Source organism: Pediculus humanus, genomic scaffold (genome assembly GCF_000006295.1).
Source record: "Pediculus humanus corporis 1103172107475 genomic scaffold, whole genome shotgun sequence".
Taxonomy (NCBI): Eukaryota; Metazoa; Arthropoda; class Insecta; order Psocodea; family Pediculidae; genus Pediculus; species Pediculus humanus.
In genome coordinates this window covers 756991-778068 of record NW_002987093.1, presented here as the reverse complement: position 1 = coordinate 778068, position 21078 = coordinate 756991, and the positions used below count along the sequence as shown (strand labels likewise).

General features: G+C 32.1%; 7 protein-coding genes across 7 annotated transcripts in view; 4 read left to right on the top strand and 3 right to left on the bottom strand.

The window, feature by feature from the left end:
- The window catches only part of Phum_PHUM128040 (mitogen-activated protein kinase ERK-A, putative), a gene marked incomplete at both ends in the record, with an annotated part of 3412 nt that extends 165 nt beyond the window's left edge, over positions 1 to 3247 (top strand). Inside the window, 5 exons of the mRNA XM_002424334.1 lie at positions 233 to 309; positions 864 to 998; positions 1976 to 2568; positions 2654 to 2937; positions 3053 to 3247. Coding sequence (XP_002424379.1) covers positions 233 to 309; positions 864 to 998; positions 1976 to 2568; positions 2654 to 2937; positions 3053 to 3247 — 1284 coding nt within the window. The remainder of the gene's footprint in view (positions 1 to 232; positions 310 to 863; positions 999 to 1975; positions 2569 to 2653; positions 2938 to 3052) is intronic.
- Positions 3248 to 4717: 1470 nt separating this feature from the next.
- Phum_PHUM128030 (2-oxoglutarate/malate carrier protein, putative) lies at positions 4718 to 6079 on the bottom strand (the record flags this gene model as incomplete). The annotated part of the gene is made up of 6 exons (XM_002424333.1): positions 4718 to 4943; positions 5028 to 5127; positions 5213 to 5426; positions 5501 to 5591; positions 5694 to 5930; positions 6018 to 6079. 6 exons carry the CDS (start codon positions 6077 to 6079, stop codon positions 4718 to 4720), a joined length of 930 nt encoding a protein of 309 aa, XP_002424378.1.
- Positions 6080 to 7197: 1118 nt separating this feature from the next.
- On the top strand, positions 7198 to 8404 carry Phum_PHUM128020 (glyceraldehyde-3-phosphate dehydrogenase, putative; the record flags this gene model as incomplete). The annotated part of the gene is made up of 3 exons (XM_002424332.1): positions 7198 to 7441; positions 7519 to 8050; positions 8137 to 8404. The coding sequence occupies 3 exons, from the start codon at positions 7198 to 7200 to the stop codon at positions 8402 to 8404; spliced, it is 1044 nt and encodes a 347-aa protein (XP_002424377.1).
- Positions 8405 to 9135: 731 nt separating this feature from the next.
- Phum_PHUM128010 (uncharacterized protein) lies at positions 9136 to 10450 on the top strand (the record flags this gene model as incomplete). The annotated part of the gene is made up of 4 exons (XM_002424331.1): positions 9136 to 9139; positions 9577 to 9732; positions 9890 to 10024; positions 10248 to 10450. 4 exons carry the CDS (start codon positions 9136 to 9138, stop codon positions 10448 to 10450), a joined length of 498 nt encoding a protein of 165 aa, XP_002424376.1.
- A 409-nt stretch (positions 10451 to 10859) lies between these two features.
- Positions 10860 to 13195, bottom strand: Phum_PHUM128000 (F-box only protein, putative; the record flags this gene model as incomplete). Its single annotated transcript, XM_002424330.1, has 6 exons — positions 10860 to 11048; positions 11124 to 11544; positions 11653 to 11980; positions 12054 to 12387; positions 12682 to 12854; positions 13162 to 13195. The coding sequence occupies 6 exons, from the start codon at positions 13193 to 13195 to the stop codon at positions 10860 to 10862; spliced, it is 1479 nt and encodes a 492-aa protein (XP_002424375.1).
- A 1750-nt stretch (positions 13196 to 14945) lies between these two features.
- On the bottom strand, positions 14946 to 20990 carry Phum_PHUM127980 (RING finger protein, putative; the record flags this gene model as incomplete). The annotated part of the gene is made up of 12 exons (XM_002424328.1): positions 14946 to 15338; positions 15425 to 15595; positions 15693 to 15855; positions 15937 to 16132; positions 16643 to 16826; positions 19030 to 19127; positions 19221 to 19357; positions 19601 to 19745; positions 19832 to 20137; positions 20226 to 20409; positions 20521 to 20633; positions 20762 to 20990. The coding sequence occupies 12 exons, from the start codon at positions 20988 to 20990 to the stop codon at positions 14946 to 14948; spliced, it is 2319 nt and encodes a 772-aa protein (XP_002424373.1).
- Positions 17331 to 18812, top strand: Phum_PHUM127990 (uncharacterized protein; the record flags this gene model as incomplete). Its single annotated transcript, XM_002424329.1, has 4 exons — positions 17331 to 17660; positions 17727 to 18011; positions 18094 to 18393; positions 18471 to 18812. 4 exons carry the CDS (start codon positions 17331 to 17333, stop codon positions 18810 to 18812), a joined length of 1257 nt encoding a protein of 418 aa, XP_002424374.1.
- Positions 20991 to 21078: the final 88 nt, after the last annotated feature.

Here is a 21078-nt window from a genome sequence, read left to right as displayed (position 1 = left end):
CGTCGTTTAAATGTGGCGAAATTTTTTTTTTTTTTTGCGGGTAGTTTAGGAAAAAAAAAAAAGCGAAAGCGAAAGGAAAAGCGGAGTTTATAAAAAAAAAAAAAAAAAAAATATATATATATATATATATATATATCACTTCGAACCTTTTTTTATCATCATCATCATTATTATTATTATTATTATTATTTAAAATTTATGGAAAATCCAAAGTTGAAATGTCACGTTTGAGATTTTCAAAATAAAATTAAATGACGCGGCGCGGTGTCCCGTGGGACTCCGTTTGAAAATAATTTTTTCCATTCAAACGTTTGACTAATAATTAATGCTTTTCGGTTAACGAGCTTTTACGGAGGCTCTTTGCTGTGCGTGTGTGCGTGCGTGTGCGTGTGCGTGTGCGTGTACGTGTACGTGCGTGTAAACTTTCACCACTTTTTGCTGTTTGTCGTTTGTCGTTTTCGCAACATTTAATAATAAAAAAAAAAAAAAAATACATATTTTTAATTTATGGATGTTTATATATATATATATGTAAATTCGCGTGTGCGTGCGTGCGTGTTTGCGGATTAAAAAAAAAAAAAAAAAATACGCTTTCGACCGCACTCACGCACGCACGTTAAATGCGAGAACGGTCGACTTAACCTCTTTTGGTTAAAAAAAAAAAAAAAAGGTGGAAAAAGTTTTTTTTTTTTTTTAATTCGAAAAGTTTTCCCATCCGTTTCACCAAACCCTTTTTGGTTTTACTTTGTTTTTCGTTTTTCATCTCGTTTTTCAAAAAAAAAAAAAAAGAAATTTAATTAACAGTAACAATGATGATGATGATAATAATAATAATATATTTTATCCATGCAGACATTTACCAGGGTTCGCGAATGCACGATGACTTCCAGAGGAACCTCCATGTTCTACACGGTGGAGGTTGGAGACACCAAATTTACTATATTAAAGAGGTATCAAAACCTCAAACCGATCGGATCCGGGGCTCAAGGAATCGTTTGGTAGGCTTATATTCACATTTATTATCATTATTATTATCATTATTATTATTTCATTATTGTTAGAAGTAATGTAGAATTTGAATGAAGAAAAGAAAAGAGGAGAAGAAGAAGAAGAAGAAGAAGAAGAAGGATTACAGATTTTTTTTTTTCTTTCAATTATTTATTTTTGATTACATTATTTGCTTATTATTATTATTTTTTTGTATCTATTATTATTATTATTATTATTGCTTCATTTTTTGTTTTTCTTTCTTTTTTTTTTTTTTTTTTTTTTTTTTTTTTCTGTTACAGATATTGTTGTAATTTATGATCGGCATGATTTTCAGTGTTAGTTTTTTTCTTGGGTTAATTTTTAGACAGTTTTTGCGTTCATTCCAGTAAATATATAAAAAAAAAAAAAAAAAAGAAGAAGAGATATATTTATATATAGAGAGAGAGATAGAGATAGAACCGCCATTTTTTTTTTTTAAAACGCACACGCGCTGACATACATACATACATACACATACACATATACACGCATATATTTTTTTTTTTTTTTGTTACTCTTAATCTCTCGCGGTAGTTGTTTTTTTTTTTTTTTTTTTATGTTGTACATTTTTTTTTGTTGTTGTCAAGTTGGATAACTTTAGCATGACTACAGAATTCTACACGGTTCAATTTGGCGATACCGAATTTACGGTACCTTCGCGTTATAAAAATTTGCAGCCGAGGGGTATCGGAGCTCAAGGAATGGTCTGGTAAGTGTGAAGTGGGGAAAAAAAAAAAAAAAAAAAAATCAAATATGGCGCGAGTACTAACACTAGCTATAAATAAATAAATAAATAAATAAATAAATGATTCGTCTTTTATAAGGTAACGTATTAAAATTGCATGAATATTAATATTAATTGCACGGGGATGCGAATGAGAAAAAGATTTTAATAAATAGAAGATAAATTATTTATTTATTTATTTATTTATTGTGTATTTTTTAGCGCTGCATACGACACCGCGACGAAACAAAATGTGGCGATAAAAAAATTAAGCCGTCCTTTTCAAAACGTTACGCACGCGAAAAGAGCGTATAGAGAATTTAAGTTAATGAAATTGGTAAACCACAAAAACATAATAGGTTTGCTAAATGCGTTCACGCCTCAGAGATCCCTAGAAGAATTTCAAGACGTGTACCTAGTGATGGAACTCATGGACGCAAACTTGTGCCAAGTGATACAAATGGATTTGGATCACGAGCGTATGTCGTATTTATTGTATCAAATGCTCTGCGGTATCAAGCACCTTCACTCGGCCGGAATAATACACAGAGATTTAAAACCGAGCAACATTGTCGTGAAAAGCGATTGCACGTTGAAAATCCTAGATTTCGGACTCGCTCGAACGGCTGGCACGACGTTCATGATGACTCCGTACGTCGTCACGAGATACTATCGTGCTCCCGAAGTCATTTTGGGAATGGGATACAAGGAAAATGTTGATATATGGTCCGTCGGATGCATAATGGGTGAAATGATAAGGGGCGGCGTTTTGTTTCCCGGATCTGATCATATTGATCAATGGCATAAAATTATCGGTGAGTATCGATTTGGGTGTGGGGGTGTGTGAGAGGGTGCGTGCGTGCGTACTCACACGTTTTGTTTTTTTCTTTATATATGCAGAACAATTAGGTACGCCGTCGCAAGAATTCATGGCGAGGCTTCAGCCCACTGTGAGAAATTACGTGGAAAACAGGCCGAGATTTCCCGGGTATCCGTTCGAACGACTTTTTCCCGACGTTTTATTTCCCTCGGATTCGTCGGAACACAGCAGGTTGAGAGCGAGTCAGGCGCGAGATCTTTTATCGCGGATGTTGGTCATTGATCCGGAGAGAAGAATATCCGTCGACGATGCTCTTCTTCATCATTACATAAACATTTGGTACGACGAGGGAGAAGTGAACGCCGTGAGTTTTCCCTTTCTTTCATTTCCGGTTTTCTCTCTTTCTCTCTCTCTCTCTCTCTCTCTCTCTCTATCACCATCATCATGCTATCCCTAATGTTGATTATTAATTTTTTTAGCCGGCTCCCGGTCCGTACGATCATTCGGTCGACGAAAGGGAACATACGGTCGAACAATGGAAAGAACTCATTTACCAAGAAGTCATGGATTACGAAACTTCCGTGAGTGGAGGAGGAGGAGGAGGAGCCGCCGTCGTCGTGGTAGAAGACGGCGAAGAAATCGTCGATGGTCAACGTGGCGGAGCACGACGGTAGACCCGGTCCGGAATTTTTTTTTTTTTTTTTTTCTCTCGCCGGAAGAAAGGATTCCATTTTTTTTTTTTTTTTTTTTTTTTTTTTGTTGATTTCGAAAGAACATTCGCATTTATACAGACGTTAGTAGGAAGAAAAAGAAAAAATGACAGATGAGGAAAAAAAGGGGAGAATATTTTTATATATATATATATATACATAGATGCGAGTTAGACGGAATAATGCAATCAAAAGTAAAAAGTTAGAAGAAGACGAAGAAGAAGAAAAAACACAAAAAAAAAAAAAAATAATAATAATAATAAATTTTCACGTGTTTCCGTTTGTGTAATAATAATTAATAATAATAATAATAATAATAATAATGATAATAATACCATAAATTTTGCCCTTGTTTTCGAATTCGTTTTATTTTTGAGTCGTACAAATCGATATTCGTAGAGTAGTTGATCGATCAATCGATCGATACGCCAACGATAAATTAATTATTATTATTACTATTATTATTATTTTGGTTTTTTTTTAGATCCCTGCTCAATGTGTAAAGTAATAAAAGAATTTTCCCCTTTTTTTTTTTTTTTTGGTTTTTTGTATTTTGCTCGCGGACGGTGCGAATCGAATCGAGGGTCGGCATAATCATCATCGTCATCGTTATCATTATCATTATCATTATCATTATTATTATCATTTGACGCCGACGAATCCGATGAATTATTTGCTCAAATCGGTTTACGTTGTCTTTCAGGTTAAAAAATGTTCCTCGTTCGTCGAGGATTTCGTACACATAAGACAAAAGAAATTGTGTTGGGGAGAGGGAGGGGGGGGTGAAGGGCAAATATAAAATGTTTGTAAATAAAACCAAAAGAAAAATCATTGATAAAAAATGATAAGAAAGAAAGACAGAAAGAAAATTTTTTTTTTTTTAAAATTTTAATGAGTTAGATTTAATATGTATATATATTGCCTTTCCCATAAAAGAAAATAGAAAAAAAAAATGGCGCGCATTAAAAGTGAAATGAAATTATCTTCAATTAGCATAGGAATAAATAATAATAATAATAAATAGTTAATAAAATAGTTATTAATAAAAATTCATTTATGAAACAATGAATATCATTTTTTTTTGGGGGGTGGGCAGGGCAGGGCAGGGGGAGGTTTTGTCGTTAAAAACAAAAAAGATGAAAATGTTAAATGTAATAAATAAAATCAATCAATCAAACGCGTCGGCGGTATTTAAAAATAATAATAATATTAATAATATAGTTTCAAATAATAATAATAATAATAATAATAATAATAATAGTGATAATAATTCATAAAACAAGAACAACAACAATAATTGTAAATAAAATTGAATATAAATAATATTTAATTAATAATAATAATAATTTCAAATGGGAAATAAGAAACGTGTTAAAGACAAAAGGAGGAGGAGGAGGAGGAGGAGAAAGTGAGAATTAATAATAATAATAATAATTAAAAACCGGTGTTGGATTTGTCACCTAACACGATTGTTTTATAAGCTTTAGTGAAAATTTCTAGAAAAATAAAAATGGCAAAATTATTGGGTAGGGTACGTGCAAATGTCGGAGTTATACCTTTCCAAAGTGAGAAAAAACCTTCTTGTTTAATTATTTTCATCCAAACGTCAACCATGTTTGAATATTCGGGTTTTCCATCGATCATTTTCATCGACATGATTCTGAGGGAAAAGGAAAGGAAAGGTTGTGAATGTGGATGTGCACGTGCGCACGTGTATCATGCATAAAAATAAAATGATGCTTACCTTGTTTTAGTTATGTCGATGGGAGCTGTAGCTATGGATGATATCATGGCAGTCCAAATCGAACAAATTATGTGAAGAAGTAAATTATCATGGAAAGCACCTGAAAATAAAAATTTTTTTTTTTTTTTAATAAATGTATCGATGGTAATAATAACAAATAATATATATAAATATGTAAATCGAACCGGTTCTAAGTAAAATAATTTTAGTATTTTTATAAAGAACAATTTGTGTAACGTTTAAAACCATGCATCTCAACATGGCGGGTTTAACACCGGTTAAAAGTGCTGAAGCACCTTCTTCATTAATTATTCTACTAATTGCATTGAAAACGTGTTTATATTTTCTTCTTTTTTCCGGTGGATAAGCACCATCAGATGACATACGAACAAGAGCTATCTGTAAATAGAAAAAGTATTAATTAATTAATTTGTCATATGAATTATGTATAATAAGATATCAATTAGACTCACATCAGCAGGATTACCAACAAAAGCACCAACAGCACCACTTAATAAACCAGTTAAAATTTGTACTGTAATTGGTGGAGGTGTACCATCTGCCCTAGAAAAAAAAAAAACAAAAAAAAAAATTCATTATATGTTTTTTTATATTGTGTGCGTGTGTGTTGGCAATATTGAAATGTAGGAGCAAAAGATATCCTACGCTGTATATTTATCAACAATAACTGAATAAAGTCCTAATCTTGTCATTGTTAATGTTAACTGACGAAATACACTTGCTGATAAACCATTATATATGGCCAATATCCCTTCTTGGCTTGCTATATTGTAAACAGCATGAACTGATGTTTTATGGATTTTTTCTGATCCTCCTTTACCACTTAATTGCATTCTATATTTGACAAGATCAAATGGATGACTTATAAATGAAGCTCCCCCCCTAATAAAAAAGAAAATCACAAATTTTATTTATATAAAATAAAAAGAAAAACTTTTTTTTATGTGTGTGTGTGTGTGTGTGCCTTACCCTGACAAACCTGCTATTGCAAATCTTACATAACTTGGAATTTTTTTATCAATCGAAGTCATTTTTTATTTTAAATTAATAAATCATTAATATGTTTATAATTAAATTTTTTTTTAAATAATATTTTACACATTTGTCCGCATGAATAATTATTATTTTTATACATTTTTTATTAACTCATCAGTACAATAACAAATAACCGCCATTTTTTTTTTTTTTTTTTTTTTGTAAATTTACAAAGAGAAAATAAAAAAAAAAAAAAACTTATTCATTTTTGTTTATATTTATCATATTTTAAAATGATATTAATTTTTTTTTTTTAAAACAAGAATTTCATTGATTTTATACATTAATTACAAAAAAAAGAAAAAAAATTAATTTTTAATATCATTTTAATAAATTAATTTGATTGTCTAACGGTTTAATTCAAAAAGTAATAATAATAATGTAAATATATAATAAATTAGTTGGATTCGTAATGAAATTTTAAATATTATAGTTTTTTTTCTTAAACAAAAGTTTTTTTATACAAAAGTAATAAATTATCATTTATTATTATATGAATTTAAATGTTTAACTTTTGAAAAAAGTTTTTAAATGAATAAATCAGTTGTACTGTTTCCGGTTTTCGGAAAGGAAACTCTAAAAAACGGAAACGGTCGCGTAAGAGGTGACTGCCGAAATTTAACTTTATAATTACTGTGTGCCCTTCAAGTGACATACACTCGTAGTCTGGCATCGGAGTTGTAGTTATCGTTCACACCTAGTAAGTTTTATGTTTTTTTTTTTTTTTTTTCCTTTTTTTTCTTTTTAATCTGCCATATTTTATTGCATTTTAACGATAACCGTTGCTTTATTATTATTACTATATTAATTGAAAGCTTGAAAATTTAATTTCATTTAGATTATATACATATATAGAGTGAAAAGTAAAATTGACGAAAATTTAGTTTTAAATTTCAAGTAGTTTTTTTTTTTTTTTTTATTAATAACTGTTATAAATCGTGATTATAAGAAAAGTATAATATTTTTATTAATTTTATAATATTCGATGCTTTTCCGAGTATATTTTGTACGATTGTTGCATCTCGCCGATTGCACGTAAGGGTGAGAGTTTTGACCTTCAGTTGACCTTATTCACTTATTATAATTACAGTTTATTTTAAAAAAAGAATTGAAAATGTCGAAAATTGGAATAAATGGTTTTGGTCGTATTGGTCGTCTCGTTTTAAGAGCATCGATTGAAAAAAATGCACAAGTCGTTGCCGTCAATGACCCCTTCATTAATTTAGATTATATGGTGTACATGTTTAAATATGATTCGACTCACGGACAATTTAAAGGAAATGTTTATTCAGATGGAAAGAATCTTGTCGTTGAAAAAGTTTCTGAATGCGAAGATGGAAAACAAGTTGTTAAAAGCAGTTAGTATTGATTATTGTGCTTTTTTTTTCTAATTCTATTAGTATTATTACATGACTGTGATTAATTTGTTTGTTAGAATATGTCATTCAAGTATTTTCCGAAAGAGATCCAAAAGCAATTCCTTGGAAAAGTGCTGGAGCTGAATACATAGTAGAATCGACTGGAGTTTTTACAACTGTCGAAAAAGCCTCTGCTCATTTAGAAGGAGGTGCTAAAAAAGTAATCATTTCAGCTCCCAGTGCAGATGCACCCATGTTTGTTGTTGGTGTTAATTTGGATGCATATGATCCAAGTTACAAAGTTATTTCAAATGCATCTTGCACAACAAACTGCCTTGCTCCATTAGCAAAAGTTGTTCATGACAACTTTGAAATAGTAGAGGGTTTAATGACCACAGTTCATGCTATCACAGCCACTCAAAAAACAGTCGATGGACCTTCAGGGAAATTATGGAGAGATGGACGTGGTGCTGCTCAAAATATCATACCAGCTTCAACTGGAGCTGCTAAAGCTGTCGGTAAAGTGATTCCTGCTTTGAATGGAAAACTGACTGGTATGGCATTCAGAGTGCCTGTTCATAATGTTTCAGTAGTTGATTTGACTGTCAGGTTTGTTTAATAATTTAACATCATCTGTTTCTCCATTGACACTTATCAATTCATTCATTAGAATAATTCATTAATAATTTTATTAGATTGGGCAAACCGGCTACATATGACGCCATTAAAGAAAAAATAAAAGAAGCTTGTGCTGGACCATTATCTGGAGTTATGGCTTACACAGAAGATGAAGTTGTTTCATCTGATTTCATTGGAAGTAAATATTCATCTGTATTCGATGCCAAAGCTGGTATACAGTTGAATGATAAATTTGTCAAATTGGTATCTTGGTACGACAATGAATTTGGTTATTCCAACAGAGTTGTCGACCTCATCAAATACATTCAAACAAAGGATAACTAAAAAAAAAAAAAAAATTATTTTTTAAATGTGTGAAATCTCAGTATGTCAGTCAAATTTATGTTACACATAATATTTTGTAATTTATTACAATTAAAATAAAGTAATATTATTTTTCAATTTGATAAAATTGATTTTTTAAATTTTAAACTCAAATAACTGAATAATGTTTGTTAGAATTGTATCAGAAAATCGGAAAAACGGTTAAAGTTTATAATTACACTTTTAAAACAGGTAACATTTTTTTTTCATCATCAAGAACTCGAACATGATTTAAAAAAAAAAATCTGGAATACAAGTATTAAACCTAAAATAATTAGAAATTGTTTTTAACTCGAAAATTACCGTTAAACTTTTACTTTAAAATATTAATTTTAATTTAAATAAAAAGATCAAAATTAATACAACCGTAAAAAAAAAAAAAAAAAAAAAAAATGCCGGCTACGTTGGATTATGCATTTTTAAAATAGTCCCTTAATTTGTTGTTTTGTTTTTTACCGATAGAACGGGTGCTAAGCATTTCCACCGCCTTGTATTAAAAAAAAATTTTTCGTTTTCCGACGAGTAAGATAGCCATTAGTAGTGAGTTCTACTACCTGACGAGTATGTAATCCGGCATCACACAAATCGTTTATTTTAACAAAAAAAAATCATTTAATAATTTTGAAATGAATTTATAAACTGTGTTAAAAAACAAACAATCAATTTATTAAGTTTTTTTATTTATATACGATATGAGTAAACGGTAATTTAAGTGATAATTACGACTTTTTTTTTTTTCTTGTGTATGTGTGTGTATGTAAAAATTTTCAATCAAAATGATTTCGTCGTACCTGAAAAATTTTTTTTTTACATACATTATTTATTGTTTTTTATTTTCAACCGGTAAGATTATTTTTTACTAACGTAAATTTATAAATTTTATTATTATTTTTAAATATTAATTTTAAAAAAAAATTAAAAAATCATTCAAATGATTAACCGAGTGAGGCACACCTACTTTTAGGTTGAAATTTATTCTATTATTATCATCATTACGATCGTTTTGAAATTTTACAAAATGGGGGAGGGGGAAATTAAATAATTAATTTTTTTTCTTAAATTTTGGCGGTAAATTAATAATATATTTTTCTTTTCAAATTTCCCGCCAAAAAACAAACAAATTTTTTATATAGTTGATTGCATAAAATGTTATCGTTGTGAAAGTATTGATACCCAACATAAACCGTATCAGTGTAACGAATATTTTGACGATTCCAATTTGGAACCTGAATCCTGTGACGATGTTCACAACGCACAATATTGCATCAAACAAATTGGAAATTTTGAAGGTACGATAATCGTTTGATAATTTTTTATTTAAACACTAATGATGATTTTTTTTTTTTCCTTTTCTTTTCTCTTTCTCTCTCTTTCTTCCTTTCTCTTTCTCTCTCTCTCTCTCTCTTTTCTCTCTCTTAATGCGGCTGTAAAATAAATAAAAAAAAGTTATGGGGATTAATTGCTTTCAATGCTCTTCTGCATGGAATATTTCCTGTACTGATTTATTAATATCGGATGGTACACTCCTGCCAAAACCTTGCGATTATATATACGACGCTAAATATTGTATTAAAATGACAGGTTTGATCATTATTATTATTATTATCACTAACTTTTGCCTTAAATTAACAAAAAAAACTAAACATAATAATGATAATAATTAAAAATTAACCAACTAACGAATTAACATGATTTTTTTTTTTATTTTTTTCGTGGGGAGGGGCTTTTGGTGCACCTTGATAGATCGATTAATAATAATAATAATAATAAAGATTTTTTGTGGGTTTGTTTGTTTGTTTTTAAGGGGGTCTCATGACGCGTCGTTTTTGCTCATCCCATTATTTGGGAAATTATTGCAATTATGTAAAACAACCCGGAGATAAAATGGAGTACAGATCTTGTTATTTCACTTGTTCAGGAGACGGATGTAATTCTGCACATAAAACAACGATTTCATTCTCATTTTACGCCATTTTGTTTTTCATTTTGTCTTATTTCTATTATTGACAACAATGACAACAACAACAACAACAAACTATTATCATTAAAATAAAACAAAACTTTTTTTGTTCCCCACACACACTTGTGTGTGTGTTTGTTGTTTGTGTTTTGACGACATTTTTTTAAATTAAATATTATCATTATTATTATAATATACTAAAAAAAAAATCACTTTTATTTTTATAAACATATTAATTATAATAATAATAATAATTTCAGATTTAAAAAAAAAAAAAATTATACGAAAATATATATATATATATAAATATATACAAACATATAAGTTTTCTTTCTTTTTGTTTATCATTCCTAGATGATTTCTAGGTTAGATTTTGAACATTATCATTATTATTTTAACAAGACAATACAATATGTATATATCGTTACAGTAGACAGACATTTTGTCAAGTGGAAATCATATGAGAGGTTTTTCCGATTCCGTTGTGTAGCTTTTGACTCTGGAAAACCATAGACAAGGAAATTTATTACTCATAACTTCGAAACTCGTTTTCGTTTCCGTGGTCCCCCTTAAACTCGTCACGCAATATCTTTTCCATATTAAACAATTGTTGATGCGATTTTTACGACTCACCACTTGCAATTCCTAAAAACAAAAAACGCATAAAAGTAACGAATAAGTGGAGAGATGGGGGAGTGAGGGGGGGGTTGGAAAACTCACAATGTGAAAAGTTTGCTCGATTAAATCCATGGGTATGTTGTTTTTCCTTTTCCTATACCTGTGATTTATCAAATCTTCTCTTTGTAGAATAATGAAAACTCGGTCGTCTTGCAAACGATAATGACCGGTTAAAAGTGACGGATGACGATTTTCTCTTCCTTTGAGTATGCAAGTGACCGGAGCGGGTTGATCCGGAGTCGTCAACATGTAAACGATACCCTCCGGGAAAAATCTAAAATACCTGTAATATTCCACCACGTGCCAGGGCCTGTAAAATTGATCCTGAAAACTCGTTTCCCCGTGTCTTATGTAAGTTGTTTTACTTATGTAGCAACCGTTGTAATTCAAATGTGGCCTTTTTAAAAACATGGTTCTCCAGGAATCGTAGTTTTTCAAATGTCCACAATTCACTCCCCAGACTCTGGAATGGAAAAACACGTTGTTTAGAAGGCGGTGAGAGAGAGAAAAAGAAAAATAAACAACAATAATAATGATAATGTTTTTTAAAACATTTTTTCAGTTTTCTCACTTGAGACAAGCGAGACGCCATATTTCCGGATCTCGACTGCACACGTAGAAACCTCTGCAAACCATTGAAAACATTTCAAGAGATCTTAAATCTAAATCGCATGAAACAACCCATCTCAAAATGTAAAAAATTATTTCTATAGGAAGGGAAGATATGTGAGTCGTTTTCTGTTCTTTTGCAGGCCTGCAAATGGCTTTCGTTTTTGCAATAAACCTTTGCAACTTGGTCATCAAATCCAATTTTCCATTTTCATCCTCCAAATCTTCTTCGTTTCCTTCATCATCAGTTTCAAATTCATTATTCGATTGAATATTGCTGTGTGTTTCTTCTAAAAAAAATCAAAAAAATCAAAATAAATTTTTGTTCTTAAAAATCGATTAAATCGACAGACTTTGCAATACCTTCGAGTGTTTCCCATTCGTTGACTTCTTTTTGCTTTCCCAAATAGTCGCATAATTTGAATTCAATATCAGGCACTAACTGAACTGCTTTTTTGTAATGTCGAATGGCTTCAATCAATCGACCGCTCTTTTCGTGTTCAACACCTTCGAGAAACCATTTCTTGGCGACAATTTCAATTTCGTCTTCATCTTCTTTTTCCGATTTGATGTTTTCTTTTTTAGGAAGAGGAGAAACAACAGGGATATCATTTTTAACTTGGTTACAATTGGCAGAAATATCTTTTTGCCACAATTGTCTAAAGTTTGACAATTCATTTTCCACATCCTTATGAATCTGGAAAATTTTTCTTTATCATTTAGTATCATACAAAAAATAAATAATATTTTAATTATCCTTAAGGATTTCGATTGAACACATCAAAGATCGAAGCAAATCATTCACATTGAAATAAGTCACTTTGAAATTAAATACATAAAATGAAATTATTCGATATAATACACACCGAAAAAAATTGAAAAGTGCAGCATATGGATAAAAGTAAGCTTTGTTAAAGTGACATTTTTTTTTTTTTAAAGGTCAACCACTCATTTATAAAAAGATATAAATTTTAATAAAATATTGACTTACCTTCAATTCGGATTTAAGTGGAGAAGAAGAAGAAGATGGATCTTCTTGTTCATCTCCATCAGCTGTAGATTCTGTAGAAGATGATGAATTCCCTGATTTATTGTTTGATGAAGCAGAATTTGAAAAACTTGCATTATTTACTGAATTATTTGCTCCATCTCTACACTCTGATCCTGACTGAAAATAAATAAATTTATAACGTTAAATTTAAAAAAAAAAAAGAAAAAAAACTTCAACCGTTTAAGATATTTATTATTAGAAAAAAGAGGGGAGAAGGAAAATACTTGCCAATATTTATAAAAGAAAAAAACGTAAATTAAAAAAAAAAAAATTTTTTTTTCCACTTATCGATTAAATATTAACGAAAATAAAATTATTAATTGATTAATAAAATATTTACCATTATAAAAAAAAAAGAAAAAAAAATGAAATAATTATTTTAAAGCGATAATTCTCTGTCGGAATATCTAATAACAGAACTAAAATATCTTTTAGCATTAAACACGGCAGCCATGTTTTATAACTACTGTTGTCATAATGACTGCCAACCTGTGAAAAATTATTTTGTCGTCTGTTATGAAAGGACCGTGGCTGTTATGATTGCAAGAATCCAATGTTGCATTTTATCACAAGCGAAAATTTTATTTTATTATAGACCTCCTATGATATTATGTTTTACGGATACATCAGAGGAAATTTTTTCAATATTTCTAGTGAAAAATTTTGATGATTTTAAGCGGGAATCCACCGTTTACATTTTATTTTAAGCGGGAATCCACTGTTTGCATTTATTTTAAGCGGGAATCCACTATTTACATTTATTTTAAGCGGGAATTTTAAGGAAAAAATTTTCCCTTTTATTAGGTACGTACCTAAAAATAATAATGATGACTAACTGACTGATTATAGAGGAAAATGAGATTCTTTGATAACAAAATATACGTATAAAAAAATCAATTAAATATAATATGTATTTAATTACTTATACAATGTGGATTAGAGCAAAAAAAAAAAAAAAGTTTTTACATTACTTAAATTAAAAATAAAAATAATAATAATAAATCGAACAACAAACAAACAAACAAACAAACAAACGTAATATAAATTATTTACATTAAGCACAATTATAAACAACCACGTGGGGGAAGGGGAGGGAGGGGGAGAAGGGAACTATATATATATATTTATTTATATATTTATAATAATATTGTTACCGCATCTTAAAAAATAATAATAATAATAATTAAAAATGATATACAAAATTAAAACTAAAAAAAAAAAAAAAAAAAAAAAAAAATTAAACGATTTTAAAAGGAAGACTTTTACAACACGTGTGTATTTGGGCGTGGACGTGTGGGTGTGTGCGCGTACGCTCCCAGTCGCATAATAATAATAATATATATTATAAAAAAATAAAAAAAAAAAAATTTTTTTCTCTTTACTAATTCTAATTACAATTAAATAAATACAAAAAATCGATAATAATAATAATAATAATAATGATAAGAAGAGGGAGGAGAGAGGAGAGAGGAGGAGGAAGGAGGGGGCGGGGGAAAACCAAATCGTTCGTTTTATTATTATTATTATAAGACTCCGAGAGCGAACGCACTTTTTTTTTTCTTATATAAATATTTACATAAAATCATCATCATCATTATAGTGTATCTTAGGCAGGTACAATTTCACTTATCAAAAAAAAACATAATAAAAATAATAATAATAATGATAATGATAACGAAGAGTGTGGGTGTATGATGAGAGAGAGAGAGAGAGAGAGATAGATGAGAATGACTGAAATTGAACATGTTTGAAAATTTTTAACTGAATTTCTAAGGCTTTTTTTTCCTTTTTTGATCGTGAAGGCGAAAAAACAATTGGAAAATTTTATCACTCGGATTTGTGTTTGTGTTTGTGTGTTTGTGTTTGTCTGTTTGTTTGTGAACATTCATAATGAAACATTATTAATAATAATAATAATTACATATTTATATATATATATAAATAATAATAATAATAATATTTACGTAAGCAAGTCTGCAGCTTAGGAAGGCATTGTGAGCAAAATAGTATTTATTATTTAAAAAAAAAAAAATATTATTATTATTATTATTATCATCATTTCCAGCCGAAGTACTTGCTACGAAAAACTTTTCCGACGACGACGACGACTATTTCTCGCTCGCATTTTTTGCCCATAAAAAAAGCGGAAGAAGCAAATTATTATTATTATTATCATCGTCGTAATTAAACTACCCAAAATCAAACTATAGAACCTCTCCGAGGGAAGTAGAACCGTGAAATTTGGCAGATGTCGGAGGAGTGGGCGGCACGTCGGGTATCATAGGTAAGTCGGTTGTTGTTGCTGTTGTCGTCGTCGTTGCCGGCGCCACCGTCGCACCGTCATTGTTTGTCGTCGTCGTCGTCGTCGTGTTCTTCCGATTGAATTTACCAAATCTTTTATTCGATTCCAATTGTGAGTGAAGCAAAACGTTTCTCAGCGACGATGTCTTCTCGTTCGAAACGGTTGTTTCCATTTCCACGACGCAATGATTATCCTTGTGTGGAGCGATGAAACTCACGTGATTATCAAATCTGACTCTTTCCGATGTCGAATCTTCCGTTCCCGTGGTGGATGATCCCCCGTTGTTGTCGCTGCACTGTAAAAATCAAAGAGAAAACAACCCGACGGTCAGTTTCTGGAAACGGATTTCGTAAAAGAAAAAGTACGACGAAATGATCTAACTTGTTTTTCCAGTCTCCGTCTACCTCCGGTCACTCTCCTCAACAAACCGGAAGTTAATTCTTCCAAGGAGCTAAGGGACGCAGGTCTCGTATCTTCACTTCTTTGAGAAGCGTTGTCCGCGTTTCCGACGGGTTCTCCAGGTCTGTAACTGGCCACCGAACTTGTTTCCGCCTGTTTCAAATTAAAAAAAAAAATGAAAATAATCATCGTCCGCATGCCGCATGCAACCCTTTGCACCCCCCTCCATTCATTTTAAACAAAGGCTTACTTTAAAATTTAAAACGGAACCGGCGAGTGCTCTCACGGAAGCACCTCCGTCGTCGGCAAATGACGCAGACACGGATTTTTCCGACAAGCTTGTGGCAGCCGAAGCCGTTTCGCTGCTCATGCTAAAACGTTGAGCAGACGAAACATCGACTTGAACTTCTAATCTGAAACAACATGATGATGATGATGATGATTAAAGACATTTTCGGAAACCGGAAATCGGTGGGTTTTGTTTTTTTGTTTACCTTTGAACAGCAGTTAAACCGCTGGAAGCGATGCTTCCGGCAATGCTCGCTCCAGCCAATGCAACGTTGCTCACGGATTCTCGATCGTTTTCCCTTCCGAGACGTTCCAACTGACTTCCGCTACCCAGCGAGAGGGAAGCTTCTCCAATGGAAGGATTAACGCCGCGATGACTCACGGTATCCATCGAAACGGCATCTGAATAATAATAATAATAATAACGATATAATAATGATAATAAATAACCGTAAATGAAAGAATTAATTAATTAATTTTTTTTTTTTTTTAAATGACGAACTTTTACCACAAATTATCATTATTTAATATTATTATTTATAATATTATTATAATATTATCGTTGTTTAAAAAAAAAAAAAAAAAATTAATTAAAAAAAATTCTTTTCATCTTCTCATGTCTTTTTTCTAATTCTGGAAAATCTTGGAAACTTAAACCGGGTTTCTATCTTTCTCTCTCTCTCTCTCTCTCTCTCTCTCACTCTCTCCACATAACATATACCTCATACAATTCGGGGGGGCATTTTCCAAACGCGCGCGACATTTTTTATTATTTATTTGAAAACTTTTTTTGTTTTTTTGTTTTTGTTTTTTTTCTTTTTCATTCATCTGAAAAAACGAATGAGATGAAAGTTCAAGTCGCTTTCTTAACAAGTCTTTTGTTTTTTTTTATTTATTTATTTATTGGTTTACCCGTGTTTCTGGCAGACATTTCGTTTTCGTCATCGAAATCAAATCGAACTCCGGCACCGGATGTTGATACTCCGCAACCTCCGGAACGACAAAGAGACACGGGAACAACACCGTAAACGTAAAACAAAAGTATAGGAACTCCAACGCTCACGGCAATTCCAGCCAATATTGGCGATATCAAAATCTGTAAATAATAATAATAATAATAATAATACGACGATTAATTTAATTAATTAATTAATTAATTAATAATAATAATAATTATCATTATTATTATCGGAAAGGTCACGTGCAAACGTCGTCGTGCAAAAAAGGAATCGAAATAACGTACGCAATACCATCTACGCGGATGATGAGAAAAACACATCCGAGGACCCCACCTCAAAACTAAAAAAAAAAAAGGTCAATTGTGAGATTGCGTTTGCGTTTGTCGTGTACAATTTTTTTTATTCCAGGGTTTTGTGCGAGTGACCGACTATTCGTCAAAACACAGACACACACACACACACACACGCAACAAACAAACAAACAAACAAACAAAACAAAATTATTTATTTTTCTTTCATACGTCACGCACGCGGTGGTGTTAATTTTGTAATGTTTTTGTTTTTAGTTAATTTTAACGAGTCGTGTTAACATGAATTTTCCCACGGTCGTCGTTTTCGGGAAATGACACAAAAAAAGAAAAATGATAAACGTCAGAGAACGTGTGGTTACGGAAACATGGTTGGAAACGGTATTGAAAGAATGTCACGTCGTGACAGACTCATCGACTAATGGAAACGATTCAAAAAACGTTCGACTCAACGTAAATTCGTTTAAAATAGGAAAAGGAAGTGAAAATTCCGAATCCGTTCTAAGCGAATTAATTGCCGCGTCGATAAATTATCAAATAGAGGGTGGGGGAGAGGAAAAATCTTTGGATTTGATAATAAAACTTTTACCGTTGGATCCATTCAGCAGGTATTTCGTCACCGAAGCCGAATTCGATTTGAGAGAAATTAAATTTTACACGGAGGTAAGTAAAAAACTAAGCCAAAATAAACATTACGCAAATCGTTATTATTATCATCATAACTGACAGGTCGTACCGGATTTGATGAAATTTCAAAAGGACGTGATACGCAACGATGAGGATTTGATAAAGTTACCAGTTCCAAAATGTTACCTGGGTAAACACGTGCCGTTTGACGTGTCACAAACGGGGCCGGATTCGGACGACGAAATCAACGAATCGATAATCGTTCTGGAAGATTTAAAAAAGCAAGGATACCAAAGCACTCCGTTTAAAAACGGTTTGACTTTGGAACAAGCGAAAGCCTCTTTCGTCGCCATATCTAAAATACACAGTCTGTCTTTGGCAATGAAGGTAAATAATTTTTTAGTCGACCTAGTCCTGTAGGTTTTTCGACGAGGCAAATATCATTATTATTATTATTTTTTTTGTCCAGTTGCGAGAGAGAAAAAACCTAAAGGAAAAATACGATTTCCTATTTCAAACGGAAAAAACATCTTTGTCTTATCAGCAACTCATGGAAAGGGGATTCCCGCAACTCATACTCTTTCTCGAAAGCAAAAGCGACATGAAAGACGTCATCGGGTGTTTGCACGAAATCAGACCCAAAATAAAACACCTGATTGAAGTTTTACTCGCTCCGAAACAAACCATATCCCTCATAACTCACACGGATTTTTGGAGCAATAATTTTCTCTTTAAGAAAAACGAATGCGCCATATTGGATTGGCAAATGGTTGGTCGGTGATGATGACGTGTGTCTCTTTGGTGGAAAATCAAATCCTAACCGAAATGTTTTGTTTTCATTTCCAGGTGACTTGCAGTCAACCCACGAACGATTTAGCATTGCTCATCATAAGTTCTCTGACGTCGAAAACGCGTAGAGAAAACGCGGACAAACTCCTGGAATGCTATTGGGAAAACTTCGTGGAAAATTTGAAAAGATTAAACGTCGATGCGAGCCGAGATTTAAATTACGGCCTCAGCGATTTGTTTGCGGATTACAAAAGGTCACAACTCCTCGCTTTGCTCCTGTGCATAGGAAGCATCGACGTGGCATTGAAAGATTCAGACATCGAAGAAAGGCTCATAGACGTACTCATTGATTTACACAAAGATGGAATTTTATCACCCGAATTTGTTAACAACCTTTGACCACGACCACATTCATAACATTCCGATTATAAATAAATAAATAAATAAAATTTGCAAAAAAAAAAAAAAAAATACGACTTTAAATTATTTTCACAAACGTCAAAAACGATGCCAATATAAATAATTTTTTTTTTTTGTTTAAATAATAAACAATTTCATTATTTAAACAAAAAAAAAAAATGTTAATGAATGACCTAATAATTAATCAAACACTTACCGAGGCCGTCACGCCGCCAGCAACCATTAAATTTCGCTTGTGCTTGTTTTCGCTTTCATAACGGCTGTACAGCTTTCTACCGACCCAAACGGGTATACCTGAAAAAAAAAAAAACGAAAACAATGACGTCAAAGCATCGATTCTCATTATCATGGAAATTGTTCGTTCGTAATAAGGCTCATAAAACGTACCTATTATCATGGCGGGTATGGCAATGCCAGCGACCAAACCGATGCCTACGGGAGCACCGACTAGCGTTCCCAACTGCCATAAAATTTTCTTCTTTCGCGACCAAGGTTTCTTACCCCAAAAAGTGCATCCGGAAGGGCTGAAAAACATACGAAGCGCCCAATGCATTTAAATAACTCAATGATTTTGACATAATCGATATAATTTTATTAAATCAATATCAAATAAAAACATAATATTTTGAGCGATGAGATTGCTGGGAAATTTATTCCCTCCCTTCGCTCCTCCCCTCTCTTATAAATTTCCCTGCTTTTTTCTCTTATTATTATTATTATTAAAATAATTCGAGAATGTTTTTTTTTAAAAAAAAAAAAAATCGTACCTTAAATAATGCAAATCGCTAATTTCTTTCATGCATAGCCAACAAAATTCAGCCGCGCAAACAGCGCAGGTCATATGATTACACGAACCATCGTCCATTTTTCCAATTAATACCTGACATCTTGGACAAGGTTTAATATCATCTTCTATTTAGAACAAAAAATAAATTTCTCAGTTAAACATGACGTCGCCATAAGTACTAATCGTACCAAAATTCAATGTCACCCCTTACTGTGTTGCGAATCCTGACTAAAGCTGACGGACGAGGACCTAACGTTAAGAGATCTTTGAGCTTTTGCGGCATTACAAGTTTGATTCGGATGCCATTCCGCTTTGCAGTGGTAGCAGAAATAAGAATCGCAACCTGGACGTTCGCAACGAATTTTCGGACAACTTGCACATCCGGCTGCTATCACGGCAAAACCGCAATCCGGTGCTGGACACCACCTCGTGTCGGGATCTATTGCGAGAGCTCGTCTCAACGTGAAGTCTTCATATTTTTCGTACAAGTGTTTATCGTTGAGAATCATTCTTATATCTGTGTGTGTGTGTGTGAGAGAGAGAGAGAGTTTAATCCTCTGTTCAGTGCTTAAAAAAAAAGGGGGGGGGGAGAAATTCAAACTTACCGTTCGGATGCATCGGTTCCGCACATTCTGGACAACAAAGATAAACTCTAGATTCGGATATTTCTATTCGAAGATATTGCTGGAAGCAATTGTAGCAAGATTTATGCGGACAAGTGCATAAATCCGGAAAGTATTCTATCGGTAACTGAGTCAAACACAGGGGGCATTCTTCAGTCTTGGAACTCTGGAAAACATCATTTAATTAATTAATTAATTCTTCTATATTAAAAATTTTTTTTGTAAGACTACTACTACTACTACTAGTACTCACTTTGCCCGCAGCTGATGTTCCTACGGAGCCTTTACTGGATGCTCTTTTCACGCTCAGGGAACCTCCGGCTGCAATTAAACCCGTTTTAGATACTTCTCCTTTTTCGATGTCTTTAGAAACATTTCCAGATCTTTCTCCTTGATATAGAGATGCAGAAAGAGAGAGAGAGAGAAATAAAAAAGAAAAAATGTTATTCTCATTATTATTATCATCATCATTACTTAATGAATTACTCCGACGGCGAACTAAGACCTCAATTACCTACCTGTTTGTTTAGTTTTCGAAGATCCTGGAACCGCTCGATTAAGTCTTCTCATAACTAAAGGACTAGAATAAAGCAGTCTTCTTAACGAGAACCTGTTGAGTCCTCTTTTTCTTTGATTGGCAGCATTGGAGCAAGTGGAGTAAGTGTCGGGACCCGAATCCCGCATTTTTTTCTTTTGCTTTTTCGACTCGTCCATTTTAGTCACGTCGACTAAATCATTATTTCTCATCAAAGCCTGGTGGAAAAAAAAAAAAAAATTAATTTTAATGAAACGTATGAGGGTTGAAAGGTTGGTTTGAAATGGCGAGAGGGAGGGT